General features: G+C 46.0%; 1 protein-coding gene across 23 annotated transcripts in view; it reads left to right on the top strand.

The window, feature by feature from the left end:
* The window catches only part of LOC139539409 (kinesin-like protein KIF1A), a 242,293-nt gene that overhangs the window by 162,158 nt on the left and 59,508 nt on the right, over positions 1-20,627 (top strand). For 15 of the 23 annotated variants that reach the window (XM_071342327.1, XM_071342325.1, XM_071342320.1 and 12 more), the window contains one exon: positions 5,964-6,260. The exons of the other annotated variants lie outside the window; for them this stretch is intronic. In XM_071342327.1, the coding sequence (XP_071198428.1) occupies positions 5,964-6,260 (297 nt within the window). The remainder of the gene's footprint in view (positions 1-5,963; positions 6,261-20,627) is intronic. 23 annotated transcript variants of the gene reach the window in all.

Raw genomic sequence — 20,627 nt, 5'->3', positions numbered from 1 at the left:
CAACACTACCACAACACTACCACAACACTACCACAACACTACTACAACACACCCACAACACTACCACAACACTACCACAACACTACCACAACACTACCACAACACTACTAGAACACACAACACTACCACAACAATACTACAACACTACTACAACACTACCACAACACCACCACAACACTACCACAACACTACTAGAACACACAACACTACAACAACACTACCACAACACTACTACAACATTACCACAACACTACCACAACACTACCACAACACTACCACAACACTACTAGAACACACAACACTACTACAACACTACTACAACACTACCACAACACTACTACAACACTACCACAACACTACCACAACACTACCTCAACACCACCACAACACTACCACACCACTACCACAACACTACTACAACACTACCACAACACTACCACAACACTACCACAACACTACCACAACACTACTACAACACTACCACAACACTACTACAACACTACCACAACACTACCACAACACTACCACAACACTACCACAACACTACTACAACACTACCACAACACTACCACAACACTACTACAACACTACCACAACACTACCTCAACACCACCACAACACTACTACAACACTACCACACTACCACAACACTACTACAACACTACCACAACACTACTACAACACTACCACAACACTACCACTACCACAACACTACTACAACACTACCACAACACTACCACAACACTACCACAACACTACCACTACACTACCACAACACTACTACAACACTACCACAACACTACCACAACACTACCACAACACTACCACACCACTACTACAACACTACCACAACACTACTACAACACTACTACAACATTACTACAACACTACCACAACACTACCACACCACTACTACAACACTACCACAACACTACTACAACACTACCACAACACTACCACAACACTACTACAACACTACCACAACACTACCACAACACTACCACTACACTACCACAAAACTACTACAACACTACCACAACACTACCACAACACTACCACAACACTACTACAACACTACCACAACACTACTACAACACTACCACAACACTACCACAACACTACTACAACACTACCACAACACTACTACAACACTACCACAACACTACCACAACACTACCACAACACTACCACAACACTACTACAACACGACCACAACACTACCACAACACTACTACAACACTACCACAACACTACCACAACACTACCACAACACTACCACAACACTACCACAACACTACTACAACACTACCACAACACTACTACAACACTACCACAACACTACCTCAACACCACCACAACACTACTACATCACTACCACAACACTACTACAACACTACCACAACACTACTACAACACTACCACAACACTACTACAACACTACCACAACTCTACCTCAACACCACCACAACACTACCACACCACTACCACAACACTACCACAACACTACCACAACACTACCACAACACTACCACAACACTACTACAACACTACCACAACACTACCACAACACTACCACAACACTACTACAACACTACCACAACACTACCACAACACTACCACAACACTACCACAACACTACTACAACACTACCGCAACACTACTACAACACTACCACACTACCACAACACTACTACAACACTACCACAACACTACTACAACACTACCACAACACTACCACTACCACAACACTACTACAACACTACCACAACACTACCACAACACTACCACAACACTACCACAACACTACCACAACACTACTACAACACTACCACAACACTACCACAACACTACCACAACACTACCACACCACTACTACAACACTACCACAACACTACTACAACACTACCACAACACTACTACAACACTACCACAACACTACCACACCACTACTACAACACTACCACAACACTACTACAACACTACCACAACACTACCACAACACTACCACAACACTACTACAACACTACCACAACACTACTACAACACTACCACAACACTACCACACCACTACTACAACACTACCACAACACTACTACAACACTACCACAACACTACCACAACACTACCACAACACTACTACAACACTACCACAACACTACAGCCGCAACTAGAAACATGGCAGAGGTACACTAGTGAAGATCTCATTCACACCAACCCCAGCAGGTTCATGGTTCACACCAACCCCAGCAGGTTCATGGTTCACACCAACCCCAGCAGGTTCATAGTTCACACCAACCCCAGCAGGTTCATAGTTCACACCAACCACAGCAGGTTCATAGTTCACATCAACCCCAGCAGGTTCATAGTTCACATCAACCCCAGCAGGTTCATAGTTCACACCAACCCCAGCAGGTTCATAGTTCACACCAACCCCAGCAGGTTCATAGTTCACACCAACCCCAGCAGGTTCATGGTTCACACCAACCCCAGCAGGTTCCTGGTTCACACCCACCCCAGCAGGTTCATAGTTCACACCAACCCCAGCAGGTTCATAGTTCACACCAACCCCAGCAGGTTCATAGTTCACACCAACCCCAGCAGGTTCATAGTTCACATCAACCCCAGCAGGTTCATAGTTCACACCAACCCCAGCAGGTTCATAGTTCACACCAACCCCAGCAGGTTCATAGTTCACATCAACCCCAGCAGGTTCATAGTTCACACCAACCCCAGCAGGTTCATAGTTCACACCAACCCCAGCAGGTTCATAGTTCACACCAACCCCAGCAGGTTCATAATTCATAGTTCACACCAACCCCAGCAAGTTCATATTTCACATCAACCCCAACAGGTTCATAGTTCACATCAACCCCAGCAGGTTCATAGTTCACATCAACCCCAGCAGGTTCATGGTTCACATCAACCCCAGCAGGTTCATAGTTCACACCAACCCCAGCAGGTTCATAGTTCATAGTTCACACCAACCCCAGCAGGTTCATAGTTCACACCAACCCCAGCAGGTTCATGGTTCACATCAACCCCAGCAGGTTCATGGTTCACATCAACCCCAGCAGGTTCATAGTTCACATCAACCCCAGCAGGTTCATAGTTCACATCAACCCCAGCAGGTTCATAGTTCACATCAACCCCAACAGGTTCATAGTTCACACCAACCCCAGCAGGTTCATAGTTCACACCAACCCCAGCAGGTTCATAGTTCACACCAACCCCAGCAGGTTCATAGTTCACACCAACCCCAGCAGGTTCATAGTTCACACCAACCCCAACATGTTCATAGTTCACATCAACCCCAGCAGGTTCATAGTTCACACCAACCCCAGCAGGTTCATAGTTCACACCAACCCCAGCAGGTTCATAGTTCATAGTTCACACCAACCCCAGCAGGTTCATAGTTCATAGTTCACACCGACCCCAGCAGGTTCATAGTTCATAGTTCACACCAACCCCAGCAGGTTCATAGTTCACATCAACCCCAGAAGGTTCATAGTTCACATCAACCCCAACAGGTTCATAGTTCATAGTTCACATCAACCCCAGCAGGTTCATAGTTCACACCAACCCCAGCAGGTTCATAGTTCACATCAACCCCAGCAGGTTCATGGTTCACACCAACCCCAGCAGGTTCATGGTTCACACCAACCCCAGCAGGTTCATAGTTCACACCAACCCCAGCAGGTTCATGGTTCACACCAACCCCAGCAGGTTCATAGTTCACACCAACCCCAACAGGTTCATAGTTCACACCAACCCCAGCAGGTTCATAGTTCACACCAACCCCAGAAGGTTCATAGTTCACACCAACCCCAGCAGGTTCATGGTTCACACCAACCCCAGCAGGTTCATAGTTCACACCAACCCCAGCAGGTTCATGGTTCACACCAACCCCAGCAGGTTCATGGTTCACACCAACCCCAGCAGGTTCATAGTTCACACCAACCCCAGCAGGTTCATGGTTCACACCAACCCCAGCAGGTTCATAGTTCACATCAACCCCAGCAGGTTCATGGTTCACACCAACCCCAGCAGGTTCATGGTTCACACCAACCCCAGCAGGTTCATAGTTCACACCAACCCCAGCAGGTTCATAGTTCACACCAACCCCAGCAGGTTCATAGTTCACATCAACCCCAGCAGGTTCATAGTTCATAGTTCACATCAACCCCAGCAGGTTCATAGTTCACACCAACCCCAGCAGGTTCATAGTTCACATCAACCCCAGCAGGTTCATAGTTCACATCAACCCCAACATGTTCATAGTTCATGGTTCACATCAACCCCAGCAGGTTCATAGTTCACATCAACCCCAGCAGGTTCATAGTTCACACCAACCCCAGCAGGTTCATAGTTCACACCAACCCCAGCAGGTTCATAGTTCACACCAACCCCAGCAGGTTCATAGTTCACACCAACCCCAGCAGGTTCATAGTTCACACCAACCCCAGCAGGTTCATAGTTCACACCAACCCCAGCAGGTTCATAGTTCACACTAACCCCAGCAGGTTCATAGTTCACACCAACCCCAGCAGGTTCATAGTTCACACCAACCCCAGCAGGTTCATAGTTCACACCAACCCCAGCAGGTTCATAGTTCACACCAACCCCAGCAGGTTCATAGTTCACACCAACCCCAGCAGGTTCATAGTTCATAGTTCACACCAACCCCAGCAGGTTCATAGTTCACACCAACCCCAGCAGGTTCATAGTTCACACCAACCCCAGCAGGTTCATAGTTCATAGTTCACATCAACCCCAACAGGTTCATAGTTCATAGTTCTAAAGAGCAGCATGAAGGAAATAGGGAAAGGTAGTGCGTACAGCTCAGTACATCACTGGGGCCAAGCTTCCTGCCATCCAGGACCTAAATACAAGGCGGTGTCAGAGGAAGGCCCAAAACATTGCCAAAGACTCCAGTCACCCAAGTCATAGACTGATCTCTCTGCTACCGCATGGCAAGCGGAACCAGAGTGCCAAGTCTAGGTCACAAAAGGCTCACGTAACAGCTTCTGTTAACAGCTCACAGGTGGCGAAGTGGTCTAAGGCACTGAATCTCAGTGCTAGAGGCGCCACTAGAGACCCTGGTTCGATTCCAGGCTGTATCACAACCGGCTGTGATTGGGAGTCCCCTAGCGTCTTCCAGGTTAGGGTTTGGCCGGGGTAGGCCATCATTGAATTTGTTCTTAATAAGTGACTTGCTTAGTTAAATATAAAAAATAAAAATACCCTCAAGCCATAAGACTGCTGAACAATTAATCAAATGGCCACCCGGACTATTTACATTGACCCCCCCCCCCCTTTGTTTTTACACTATTGCTACTCACTGTTTATTATCTGTGCATAGTCACTTCACCCCTACCTACATGCACAAATTACCTCAACTAACCTCTACTGCCGCACATTAACTCGGTACTGGTACCCCCTGTAATATAGCCTCGGTATTGTTATTTTATTTAGTTACTTTAAAAAACATTTTTTTTTACTTTTAGTTTATTTAAACTATATTTCTTGAACTGCATTGTTGGTTTAAGGGCTTGTAAGTACGCATTTCACGGTAAGTTCTACACCTGTTGTATTCAGCGCATGTGACAAATAGAATTTGAATTTATTTGTAACTCTTCTCCAGTAGTCGTTGACAGATAACTTCAGTAGATTAACCAGCTAAAACCACATCCAGAGTCTTCCATGTGAACCTGAACGGGCCAAGGGTCATGTTCATTAAGGCACACTGTAGTCAAATGTTCACAATGGTACCTCTTAGTTTACTTTCCATTCCGGGACCATTTTCTTACATTTCCTACCTAGTGAACACGACAGAGTTTTTCTACTGGTACCCTACCTATTCCTCCAAATAGATTTAACCTACCAGTGTTTTTCTATCTGTCCTGTTGTAGGCCACTATCTAACTTACATCCCATGTTTCTGGCTGCACCCCCGCCCCCTACCAGCAACCCCCTTTTCAACGTGTGCATGAGCGAGCGCATGAGTGATCCCACTCCCTCCCCCACTCCCTCCCCCACCCTCTCCACCTCCGAGCTAACTGAGCTGGCCGACACTCGGCCGGAGGGGCGAGGAGGGGAGGAGGAGTTGGAGGCTTTGGGGGATCTGGACGATGATATCTTTTTGGACGACCCGTGCTCGGAGCTCGATGATGATGATGATGAGGGAGAGCCGTGCCGAGGCGGCTCCAGCGAAGGCCTGGATCCCTTTTATGACCGCTCTCCGTTATTCAGTGTAGTAGGAAGGTTGGTGAGGTTTCAGGAGCATGCTGGGGGATGGAAACTAGCTCTTTCACACTGAGACACTCTGGGTCTCGCTCTGCTGCCCCAAGAGAACACACAAACTAACTTGTGCACGCAAGAATGCACACAAGCACACACAACACCTACCAAATGTAAAACGAACACATGCACGGACGCACACACCTGCACACACACACACACACACACACACACACACACACACACACACACACACACACACACACACACACACACACACACACACACACACACACACCACAGGAAATGAGGATTTAACAACAATATTAACACTGAATAGAGGTTCTGTTGTTGTTTGGCAACCAAACTACACACGTCCACATTGACCTATCTTTGCTTTTACAAGTTGACATTTTCATTGTGTCTGGAAGGGCAGTCCAGTATTTTGTAGAGGGGCAACAGAACCTCGTCTGTAGGGCAGTCCAGTATTTTGTAGAGGGGCAACAGAACCTCGTCTGGAGGTCAGTCCAGTATTTTGTAGAGGGGCAACAGAACCTCCTCTGGAGGGCAGTCCAGTATTTTGTAGAGGGGCAACAGAACCTCCTCTGGAGGGCAGTCCAGTATTTTGTAGAGGGGCAACAGAACCTCGTCTGGAGGGCAGTCCAGTATTTTGTAGAGGGGCAACAGAACCTCGTCTGTAGGGCAGTCCAGTATTTTGCAGAGGGGCAACAGAACCTCGTCTGGGAGGGCAGTCCAGTATTTTGTAGAGTGGCAACAGAACCTCGTCTGGAGGGCAGTCCAGTATTTTGTAGAGGGGCAACAGAACCTCGTCTGGAAGGGCAGTCCAGTATTTTGCAGAGGGGCAACAGAACCTCGTCTGGACAGCAGTCCAGTATTTTGTAGAGGGGCAACAGAACCTCCTCTGGAAGGGCAGTCCAGTATTTTGTAGAGGGGCAACAGAACCTCATCTGGAGGGCAGTCCAGTATTTTGTAGAGGGGCAACAGAACCTCGTCTGGAAGGCAGTCCAGTATTTTGTAGAGGGGCAACAGAACCTCGTCTGGAGGGCAGTCCAGTATTTTGTAGAGGGGCAACAGAACCTCGTCTGGAAGGCAGTCCAGTATTTTGTAGAGGGGCAACAGAACCTCGTCTGGAGGGCAGTCCAGTATTTTGTAGAGGGGCAACAGAACCTCGTCTGGAAGGGCAGTCCAGTATTTTGTAGAGGGGCAACAGAACCTCGTCTGGAGGGCAGTCCAGTATTTTGCAGAGGGGCAACAGAACCTCGTCTGGAGGGCAGTCCAGTATTTTGCAGAGGGGCAACAGAACCTCGTCTGGAAGGCAGTCCAGTATTTTGTAGAGGGGCAACAGAACCTCGTCTGGAGGGCAGTCCAGTATTTTGTAGAGGGGCAACAGAACCTCGTCTGGAAGGCAGTCCAGTATTTTGTAGAGGGGCAACAGAACCTCGTCTGGAGGGCAGTCCAGTATTTTGTAGAGGGGCAACAGAACCTCGTCTGGAAGGGCAGTCCAGTATTTTGTAGAGGGGCAACAGAACCTCGTCTGGAGGGCAGTCCAGTATTTTGCAGAGGGGCAACAGAACCTCGTCTGGAGGGCAGTCCAGTATTTTGCAGAGGGGCAACAGAACCTCGTCTGGAGGGCAGTCCAGTATTTTGTAGAGGGGCAACAGAACCTCGTCTGGAGGGCAGTCCAGTATTTTGTAGAGGGGCAACAGAACCTCGTCTGGAGGGCAGTCCAGTATTCTGTAGAGGGGCAACAGAACCTCGTCTGGAGGGCAGTCCAGTATTTTGTAGAGCGGCAACAGAACCTCGTCTGGAGGGCAGTCCAGTATTCTGCAGAGGGGCAACAGAACCTCGTCTGGAGGGCAGTCCAGTATTATAACTATATAAGTCCCTCCCTCCCTGACTATAACTATATAAGTCCCTCCCTCCCTGACTATAACTATATAAGTCCCTCCCTCCCTGACTATAACTATATAAGACCCTCCCTGACTATAACTATATAAGACCCTCCCTGACTATAACTATATAAGACCCTCCCTGACTATAACTATATAAGTCCCTCCCTCCCTGACTATAACTATATAAGTCCCTCCCTCCCTGACTATAACTATATAAGTCCCTCCCTCCCTGACTATAACTATATAAGTCCCTCCCTCCCTGACTATAACTATATAGGTCCCTCCCTCCCTGACTATAACTATATAAGTCCCTCCCTCCCTGACTATAACTATATAAGTCCCTCCCTCCCTGACTATAACTATATAAGACCCTCCCTGACTATAACTATATAAGTCCCTCCCTCCCTGACTATAACTATATAAGTCCCTCCCTCCCTGACTATAACTATATAAGTCCCTCCCTCCCTGACTATAACTATATAAGACCCTCCCTGACTATAACTATATAAGTCCCTCCCTCCCTGACTATAACTATATAAGTCCCTCCCTCCCTGACTATAACTATATAAGTCCCTCCCTCCCTGACTATAACTATATAAGTCCCTCCCTCCCTGACTATAACTATATAAGTCCCTCCCTCCCTGACTATAACTATATAAGACCCTCCCTGACTATAACTATATATGTCCCTCCCTCCCTGACTATAACTATATAAGTCCCTCCCTCCCTGACTATAACTATATAAGTCCCTCCCTCCCTGACTATAACTATATAAGTCCCTCCCTCCCTGACTATAACTATATAAGTCCCTCCCTCCCTGACTATAACTATATAAGACCCTCCCTGACTATAACTATATAAGACCCTCCCTGACTATAACTATATAAGTCCCTCCCTCCCTGACTATAACTATATAAGTCCCTCCCTCCCTGACTATAACTATATAAGTCCCACCCTCCCTGACTATAACTATATAAGTCCCCCCTCCCTGACTATAACTATATAAGTCCCTCCCTCCCTGACTATAACTATTTAAGTCCCTCCCTCCCTGACTATAACTATATAAGTCCCTCCCTCCCTGACTATAACTATATAAGTCCCTCCCTTCCTGACTATAACTATATAAGACCCTCCCTCCCTGACTATAACTATATAAGTCCCTCCCTCCCTGACTATAACTATATAAGTCCCTCCCTCCCTGACTATAACTATATAAGTCCCTCCCTCCCTGACTATAACTATATAAGTCCCTCCCGCCCTGACTATAACTATATAAGACCCTTCCTGACTATAACTATATAAGACCCTCCCTGACTATAACTATATTAGTCCCTCCCTCCCTGACTATAACTATATAAGTCCCTCCCTCCCTGACTATAACTATATAAGTCCCTCCCTCCCTGACTATAACTATATAAGTCCCTCCCTCCCTGACTATAACTATATAAGTCCCTCCCGCCCTGACTATAACTATATAAGACCCTTCCTGACTATAACTATATAAGACCCTCCCTGACTATAACTATATAAGTTCCTCCCTCCCTGACTATAACTATATAAGTCCCTCCCTCCCTGACTATAACTATATAAGTCCCTCCCTCCCTGACTATAACTATATAAGACCCTTCCTGACTATAACTATATAAGTCCCTCCCGCCATGACTATAACTATATAAGACCCTTCCTGACTATAACTATATAAGACCCTCCCTGACTATAACTATATAAGTCCCTCCCTCCCTGACTATAACTATATAAGTCCCTCCCTCCCTGACTATAACTATATAAGTCCCTCCCTCCCTGACTATAACTATATAAGTCCCTCCCTCCCTGACTATAACTATATAAGTCCCTCCCTCCCTGACTATAACTATATAAGTCCCTCCCTCCCTGACTATAACTATATAAGTCCCTCCCTCCCTGACTATAACTATATAAGACCCTCCCTCCCTGACTATAACTATATAAGTCCCTCCCTCCCTGACTATAACTATATAAGTCCCTCCCTCCCTGACTATAACTATATAAGTCCCTCCCTCCCTGACTATAACTATATAAGTCCCTCCCTCCCTGACTATAACTATATAAGACCCTCCCTGACTATAACTATATAAGTCCCTCCCTCCCTGACTATAACTATATAAGTCCCTCCCTCCCTGACTATAACTATATAAGACCCTCCCTCCCTGACTATAACTATATAAGTCCCTCCCTCCCTGACTATAACTATATAAGTCCCTCCCTCCCTGACTATAACTATATAAGTCCCTCCCTCCCTGACTATAACTATATAAGTCCCTCCCTCCCTGACTATAACTATATAAGTCCCTCCCTCCCTGACTATAACTATATAAGTCCCTCCCTCCCTGACTATAACTATATAAGTCCCTCCCTCCCTGACTATAACTATATAAGTCCCTCCCTCCCTGACTATAACTATATAAGACCCTCCCTGACTATAACTATATAAGTCCCTCCCTCCCTGACTATAACTATATAAGTCCCTCCCTCCCTGACTATAACTATATAAGTCCCTCCCTCCCTGACTATAACTATATAAGACCCTCCCTGACTATAACTATATAAGTCCCTCCCTCCCTGACTATAACTATATAAGTCCCTCCCTCCCTGACTATAACTATATAAGTCCCTCCCTCCCTGACTATAACTATATAAGTCCCTCCCTCCCTGACTATAACTATATAAGACCCTCCCTGACTATAACTATATATGTCCCTCCCTCCCTGACTATAACTATATAAGTCCCTCCCTCCCTGACTATAACTATATAAGTCCCTCCCTCCCTGACTATAACTATATAAGTCCCTCCCTCCCTGACTATAACTATATAAGACCCTCCCTGACTATAACTATATAAGACCCTCCCTGACTATAACTATATAAGTCCCTCCCTCCCTGACTATAACTATATAAGTCCCTCCCTCCCTGACTATAACTATATAAGTCCCTCCCTCCCTGACTATAACTATATAAGTCCCCCCTCCCTGACTATAACTATATAAGTCCCTCCCTCCCTGACTATAACTATTTAAGTCCCTCCCTCCCTGACTATAACTATATAAGTCCCTCCCTCCCTGACTATAACTATATAAGTCCCTCCCTTCCTGACTATAACTATATAAGACCCTCCCTCCCTGACTATAACTATATAAGTCCCTCCCTCCCTGACTATAACTATATAAGTCCCTCCCTCCCTGACTATAACTATATAAGTCCCTCCCGCCCTGACTATAACTATATAAGACCCTTCCTGACTATAACTATATAAGACCCTCCCTGACTATAACTATATTAGTCCCTCCCTCCCTGACTATAACTATATAAGTCCCTCCCTCCCTGACTATAACTATATAAGTCCCTCCCTCCCTGACTATAACTATATAAGTCCCTCCCTCCCTGACTATAACTATATAAGTCCCTCCCGCCCTGACTATAACTATATAAGACCCTTCCTGACTATAACTATATAAGACCCTCCCTGACTATAACTATATAAGTTCCTCCCTCCCTGACTATAACTATATAAGTCCCTCCCTCCCTGACTATAACTATATAAGTCCCTCCCTCCCTGACTATAACTATATAAGACCCTTCCTGACTATAACTATATAAGTCCCTCCCGCCATGACTATAACTATATAAGACCCTTCCTGACTATAACTATATAAGACCCTCCCTGACTATAACTATATAAGTCCCTCCCTCCCTGACTATAACTATATAAGACCCTCCCTGACTATAACTATATAAGACCCTCCCTGACTATAACTATATAAGTCCCTCCCTCCCTGACTATAACTATATAAGTCCCTCCCTCCCTGACTATAACTATATAAGTCCCTCCCTCCCTGACTATAACTATATAAGTCCCTCCCTCCCTGACTATAACTATATAAGTCCCTCCCTCCCTGACTATAACTATATAAGTCCCTCCCTCCCTGACTATAACTATATAAGTCCCTCCCTCCCTGACTATAACTATATAAGACCCTCCCTGACTATAACTATATAAGTCCCTCCCTCCCTGACTATAACTATATAAGTCCCTCCCTCCCTGACTATAACTATATAAGTCCCTCCCTCCCTGACTATAACTATATAAGTCCCTCCCTCCCTGACTATAACTATATAAGTCCCTCCCTCCCTGACTATAACTATATAAGACCCTCCCTGACTATAACTATATAAGACCCTCCCTGACTATAACTATATAAGTCCCTCCCTCCCTGACTATAACTATATAAGTCCCTCCCTCCCTGACTATAACTATATAAGTCCCACCCTCCCTGACTATAACTATATAAGTCCCCCCTCCCTGACTATAACTATATAAGTCCCTCCCTCCCTGACTATAACTATTTAAGTCCCTCCCTCCCTGACTATAACTATATAAGTCCCTCCCTCCCTGACTATAACTATATAAGTCCCTCCCTTCCTGACTATAACTATATAAGACCCTCCCTCCCTGACTATAACTATATAAGTCCCTCCCTCCCTGACTATAACTATATAAGTCCCTCCCTCCCTGACTATAACTATATAAGTCCCTCCCTCCCTGACTATAACTATATAAGTCCCTCCCGCCCTGACTATAACTATATAAGACCCTTCCTGACTATAACTATATAAGACCCTCCCTGACTATAACTATATTAGTCCCTCCCTCCCTGACTATAACTATATAAGTCCCTCCCTCCCTGACTATAACTATATAAGTCCCTCCCTCCCTGACTATAACTATATAAGTCCCTCCCTCCCTGACTATAACTATATAAGTCCCTCCCGCCCTGACTATAACTATATAAGACCCTTCCTGACTATAACTATATAAGACCCTCCCTGACTATAACTATATAAGTTCCTCCCTCCCTGACTATAACTATATAAGTCCCTCCCTCCCTGACTATAACTATATAAGTCCCTCCCTCCCTGACTATAACTATATAAGACCCTTCCTGACTATAACTATATAAGTCCCTCCCGCCATGACTATAACTATATAAGACCCTTCCTGACTATAACTATATAAGACCCTCCCTGACTATAACTATATAAGTCCCTCCCTCCCTGACTATAACTATATAAGTCCCTCCCTCCCTGACTATAACTATATAAGTCCCTCCCTCCCTGACTATAACTATATAAGTCCCTCCCTCCCTGACTATAACTATATAAGTCCCTCCCTCCCTGACTATAACTATATAAGTCCCTCCCTCCCTGACTATAACTATATAAGTCCCTCCCTCCCTGACTATAACTATATAAGTCCCTCCCTCCCTGACTATAACTATATAAGTCCCTCCCTCCCTGACTATAACTATATAAGTCCCTCCCTCCCTGACTATAACTATATAAGTCCCTCCCTCCCTGACTATAACTATATAAGTCCCTCCCTCCCTGACTATAACTATATAAGTCCCTCCCTCCCTGACTATAACTATATAAGTCCCTCCCTCCCTGACTATAACTATATAAGTCCCTCCCTCCCTGACTATAACTATATAAGTCCCTCCCTCCCTGACTATAACTATATAAGTCCCTCCCTCCCTGACTATAACTATATAAGTCCCTCCCTCCCTGACTATAACTATATAAGTCCCTCCCTCCCTGACTATAACTATATAAGACCCTCCCTGACTATAACTATATAAGTCCCTCCCTCCCTGACTATAACTATATAAGTCCCTCCCTCCCTGACTATAACTATATAAGTCCCTCCCTCCCTGACTATAACTATATAAGCCCTCCCTGACTATAACTATATAGCCCTCCCTGACTATAACTATATAAGTCCCTCCCTCCCTGACTATAACTATATAAGTCCCTCCCTCCCTGACTATAACTATATAAGTCCCTCCCTCCCTGACTATAACTATATAAGTCACCTCCCTCCCTGACTATAACTATATAAGTCCCTCCCTCCCTGACTATAACTATATAAGTCCCTCCCTCCCTGACTATAACTATATAAGTCCCTCCCTCCCTGACTATAACTATATAAGTCCCCCCTCCCTGACTATAACTATATAAGTCCCTCCCTCCCTGACTATAACTATTTAAGTCCCTCCCTCCCTGACTATAACTATATAAGTCCCTCCCTCCCTGACTATAACTATATAAGTCCCTCCCTTCCTGACTATAACTATATAAGACCCTCCCTCCCTGACTATAACTATATAAGTCCCTCCCTCCCTGACTATAACTATATAAGTCCCTCCCTCCCTGACTATAACTATATAAGTCCCTCCCGCCCTGACTATAACTATATAAGACCCTTCCTGACTATAACTATATAAGACCCTCCCTGACTATAACTATATTAGTCCCTCCCTCCCTGACTATAACTATATAAGTCCCTCCCTCCCTGACTATAACTATATAAGTCCCTCCCTCCCTGACTATAACTATATAAGTCCCTCCCTCCCTGACTATAACTATATAAGTCCCTCCCGCCCTGACTATAACTATATAAGACCCTTCCTGACTATAACTATATAAGACCCTCCCTGACTATAACTATATAAGTCCCTCCCTCCCTGACTATAACTATATAAGTCCCTCCCTCCCTGACAATAACTATATAAGTCCCTCCCTCCCTGACTATAACTATATAAGACCCTTCCTGACTATAACTATATAAGTCCCTCCCGCCATGACTATAACTATATAAGACCCTTCCTGACTATAACTATATAAGACCCTCCCTGACTATAACTATATAAGTCCCTCCCTCCCTGACTATAACTATATAAGTCCCTCCCTCCCTGACTATAACTATATAAGTCCCTCCCTCCCTGACTATAACTATATAAGTCCCTCCCTCCCTGACTATAACTATATAAGTCCCTCCCTCCCTGACTATAACTATATAAGACCCTCCCTCCCTGACTATAACTATATAAGACCCTCCCTGACTATAACTATATAAGACCCTCCCTGACTATAACAATATAAGTCCCTCCCTCCCTGACTATAACTATATAAGACCCTCCCTGACTATAACTATATAAGTCCCTCCCTCCCTGACTATAACTATATAAGTCCCTCCCTCCCTGACTATAGCTATATAAGTCCCTCCCTCCCTGACTATAACTATATAAGTCCCTCCCTCCCTGACTATAACTATATAAGTCCCTCCCTCCCTGACTATAACTATATAAGACCCTCCCTGACTATAACTATATAAGTCCCTCCCTCCCTGACTATAACTATATAAGACCCTTCCTGACTATAACTATATAAGACCCTCCCTGACTATAACTATATAAGTCCCTCCCTCCCTGACTATAACTATATAAGTCCCTCCCTCCCTGACTATAACTATATAAGTCCCTCCCTCCCTGACTATAACTATATAAGACCCTCCCTGACTATAACTATATAAGTCCCTCCCTCCCTGACTATAACTATATAAGTCCCTCCCTCCCTGACTATAACTATATAAGTCCCTCCCTCCCTGACTATAACTATATAAGTCCCTCCCTCCCTGACTATAACTATATAAGTCCCTCCCTCCCTGACTATAACTATATAAGACCCTCCCTCCCTGACTATAACTATATAAGACCCTCCCTGACTATAACTATATAAGACCCTCCCTGACTATAACAATATAAGTCCCTCCCTCCCTGACTATAACTATATAAGACCCTCCCTGACTATAACTATATAAGTCCCTCCCTCCCTGACTATAACTATATAAGTCCCTCCCTCCCTGACTATAGCTATATAAGTCCCTCCCTCCCTGACTATAACTATATAAGTCCCTCCCTCCCTGACTATAACTATATAAGACCCTCCCTGACTATAACTATATAAGTCCCTCCCTCCCTGACTATAACTATATAAGTCCCTCCCTCCCTGACTATAACTATATAAGTCCCTCCCTCCCTGACTATAACTATATAAGTCCCTCCCTCCCTGACTATAACTATATAAGTCCCTCCCTCCCTGACTATAACTATATAAGACCCTCCCTGACTATAACTATATAAGACCCTCCCTGACTATAACTATATAAGTCCCTCCCTCCCTGACTATAACTATATAAGTCCCTCCCTCCCTGACTATAACTATATAAGTCCCTCCCTCCCTGACTATAACTATATAAGACCCTCCCTGACTATAACTATATAAGACCCTCCCTGACTATAACTATATAAGTCCCTCCCTCCCTGACTATAACTATATAAGACCCTCCCTCCCTGACTATAACTATATAAGTCCCTCCCTCCCTGACTATAACTATATAAGTCCCTCCCTCCCTGACTATAACTATATAAGTCCCTCCCTCCCTGACTATAACTATATAAGTCCCTCCCTCCCTGACTATAACTATATAAGTCCCTCCCTCCCTGACTATAACTATATAAGACCCTCCCTGACTATAACTATATAAGACCCTCCCTGACTATAACTATATAAGTCCCTCCCTCCCTGACTATAACTATATAAGTCCCTCCCTCCCTGACTATAACTATATAAGACCTTCCCTGACTATAACTATATAAGTCCCTCCCTCCCTGACTATAACTATATAAGTCCCTCCCTCCCTGACTATAACTATATAAGACCCTCCCTCCCTGACTATAACTATAGAAGTCCCTCCCTCCCTGACTATAACTATATAAGTCCCTCCCGCCCTGACTATAACTATATAAGACCCTTCCTGACTATAACTATATAAGACCCTCCCTGACTATAACTATATAAGTTCCTCCCTCCCTGACTATAACTATATAAGTCCCTCCCTCCCTGACTATAACTATATAAGTCCCTCCCTCCCTGACTATAACTATATAAGACCCTTCCTGACTATAACTATATAAGTCCCTCCCGCCATGACTATAACTATATAAGACCCTTCCTGACTATAACTATATAAGACCCTCCCTGACTATAACTATATAAGTCCCTCCCTCCCTGACTATAACTATATAAGTCCCTCCCTCCCTGACTATAACTATATAAGACCCTCCCTCCCTGACTATAACTATATAAGTCCCTCCCTCCCTGACTATAACTATATACAGTGGGGAGAACAAGTATTTGATACCCTGCCGATTTTGCAGGTTTTCCTACTTACAAAGCATGTAGAGGTCTGTCATTTTTATCATAGGTACACTTCAACTGTGAGAGACGGAATCTAAAACAAAAATCCAGAAAATCACATTGTATGATTTTTAAGTAATTAATTTGCATTTTATTGCATGACATAAGTATTTGATACATCAGAAAAGCAGAACTGAATATTTGGTACAGAAACCTTAGTTTGCAATTACAGAGATCTTACGTTTCCTGTAGTTCTTGACCAGGTTTGCACACACTGCAGCAGGGATTTTGGCCCACTCCTCCATACAGACCTTCTCCAGATCCTTCAGGTTTCGGGGCTGTCGCTGGGCAATACGGACTTTCGGCTCCCTCCAAAGATTTTCTATTGGGTTCAGGTCTGGAGACTGGCTAGGCCACTCCAGGACCTTGAGATGCTTCTTACGGAGCCACTCCTTAGTTGCCCTGGCTGTGTGTTTCGGGTCGTTGTCATGCTGGAAGACCCAGCCACGACCCATCTTCAATGCTCTTACTGAGGGAAGGAGGTTGTTGGTCAAGATCTCGCGATACATGGCCCCATCCATCCTCCCCTCAATACGGTGCAGTCGTCCTGTCCCCTTTGCAGAAAAGCATCCCCAAAGAATGATGTTTCCACCTCCATGCTTCACGGTTGGGATGGTGTTCTTGGGGTTGTACTCATCCTTCTATTCCTCCAAACACGGCGAGTGGAGTTTAGAGCAAAAAGCTCTATTTTTGTCTCATCAGACCACATGACCTTCTCCCATTCCTCCTCTGGATCATCCAGATGGTCATTGGCAAACTTCAGACGGGCCTGGACATGCGCTGGCTTGAGCAGGGGGACCTTGCGTGCGCTGCAGGATTTTAATCCATGACGGCGTAGTGTGTTACTAATGGTTTTCTTTGAGACTGTGGTCCCAGCTCTCTTCAGGTCATTGACCAGGTCCTGCCGTGTAGTTCTGGGCTGATCCCTCACATTCCTCATGATCATTGATGCCCCACGAGGTGAGATCTTGCATGGAGCCCCAGACCGAGGGTGATTGACCGTCATCTTGAACTTCTTCCATTTTCTAATAATTGTGCCAACAGTTGTTGCCTTCTCACCAAGCTGCTTGGCTATTGTCCTGTAGCCCATCCCAGCCTTGTACAGGTCTACAATTTATCCCTGATGTCCTTACACAGCTCTCTGGTCTTGGCCATTGTGGAGAGGTTGGAGTCTGTTTGATTGAGTGTGTGGACAGGTGTCTTTTATACAGGTAACGAGTTCAAACAGGTGCAGTTAATACAGGTAATGAGTGGAGAACAGGAGGGCTTCTTAAAGAAAAACTAACAGGTCTGTGAGAGCCGGAATTCTTACTGGTTGGTAGGTGATCAAATACTTATGTCATGCAATAAAATGCAAATGAATTACTTAAAAATCCTACAATGTGATTTTCTGGATTTTTGTTTTAGATTCCGTCTCCCACAGTTGAAGTGTACCTATGATAAAAATTACAGACCTCTACATGCTTTGTAAGTAGGAAAACTTGCAAAATCGGCAGTGTATCAAATACTTGTTCTCCCCACTGTAAGTCCCTCCCTCCCTGACTATAACTATATAAGTCCCTCCCTCCCTGACTATAACTATATAAGTCCCTCCCTCCCTGACTATAACTATATAAGACCCTCCCTGACTATAACTATATAAGTCCCTCCCTCCCTGACTATAACTATATAAGTCCCTCCCTGACTCAGAACTCTAGCTGTTAGTTTCAGACAGCAGTCTTTGCCTCAGCTCCTTCAGGATGTTTTCACACATAGTTTCCAATCACAGTTCCATCAACTATTACATGCTATATTTTACATTTGGTCTGGTTGGTTTCACGTTGCCAAATGTAAATATCCTTTAAAAATATAAGTTAAATCCATCTATGATTATCGGCTGACCAGGCTGGATTATCATGAAGAACCTGATGCTACGTTCACATAATCAGAGATATCAAGTTATGACGCAACCAATGATACTCTTTGACTGTGTTTGATCCGGACTATATTCTCACCTGCAGCGAAGAGCACCACAGTACGAATTCAATCAGACTGAGACCACCCTTTTTGAGCAAACCACATGTGTTGTTTAGTGTAGATAGACTTCACACCAGTCCAAGCGAACCCAACTAAGGGGGTAAATTAGTTCAGAAAAAAACACACCAAACCATTTGGGTGTGAAAGCCCCCTTAGTCTTAGTCCCTATGAGCTCTGAGGTAGACCGTACCAACTCCCGACCAGCTCCCTACCAGCTCCCGACCAGCTCCCTACCAGCTCCCGACCACCTCCCGACCACGTCCCTACCAGCTCCCTACCAGCTCCCGACCAGCTCCCTACCAGTTCCCTACCAGCTCCCGACCAGCTCCCGACCAGCTCCCGACCACCTCCCGACCACGTCCCTACCAGCTCCTTACCAGCTCCCTAGACGCTCCCTACCAGCTCCCTAGACGCTCCCTAGACGCTCCCTACCAGCTCCCTACCAGCTCCCTAGACGCTCCCTACCAGCTCCCTACCAGCCCCCTACCAGCTCCCTACCAGCCCCCTACCAGCTCCCTACCAGCTCCCTACCAGCTCCCTACCAGCTCCCTAGACACTCCCTACCAGCTCCCTAGACGCTCCCTAACAGCTCCCTACCAGCTCCCTACCAGCTCCCTACCAGCTCCCTACCAGCTCCCTACCAGCTCCCTAGACGCTCCCTACTAGCTCCCTACCAGCCCCCTACCAGCCCCCTACCAGCTCCCTACCAGCCCCCTACCAGCTCCCGACCAGCTCCCTAGACGCTCCCGACCAGCTCCCTAGACGCTCCCTACCAGCTCCCTAGACGCTCCCTACCAGCTTCCTAGACGCTCCCTACCAGCTCCCTAGACGCCCCCTACCAGCTCCCTAGACGCTCCCTACCAGCCCCCTAGACGCTCCCTACCAGCCCCCTACCAGCTCCCTAGACGCTCCCGACCAGCCCCCTACCAGCTCCCTAGACGCTCTCTACCAGCCCCCTACCAGCTCCCTAGACGCTCCCTACCAGCCCCCTACCAGCTCCCTAGACGCTCCCTACCAGCTCCCTACAAGCTCCCTACCAGCTCCCTACCAGCTCCCTACCAGCTCCCGACCAGCTCCCTACAAGCTCCCTACCAGCTCCCTAGACGCTCCCTACCAGCTCCCTAGACGCTCCCTAGAAGCTCCCTACCAGCTCCCGACCAGCTCCCTACCAGCTCCCTACCAGCTCCCTACCAGCTCCCTAGACGCTCCCTACCAGCTCCCTAGACGCTCCCTACCAGCTCCCTACCAGCTCCCGACCAGCTCCCTACCAGCTCCCTACCAGCCCCCTACCAGCTCCCTAGACGCTCCCTACCAGCCCCCTACCAGCTCC

Source organism: Salvelinus alpinus, chromosome 15, assembly GCF_045679555.1.
Source record: "Salvelinus alpinus chromosome 15, SLU_Salpinus.1, whole genome shotgun sequence".
NCBI lineage: Eukaryota > Metazoa > Chordata > Actinopteri > Salmoniformes > Salmonidae > Salvelinus > Salvelinus alpinus.
This window is presented reverse-complemented; position numbering and strand designations above follow the sequence as displayed.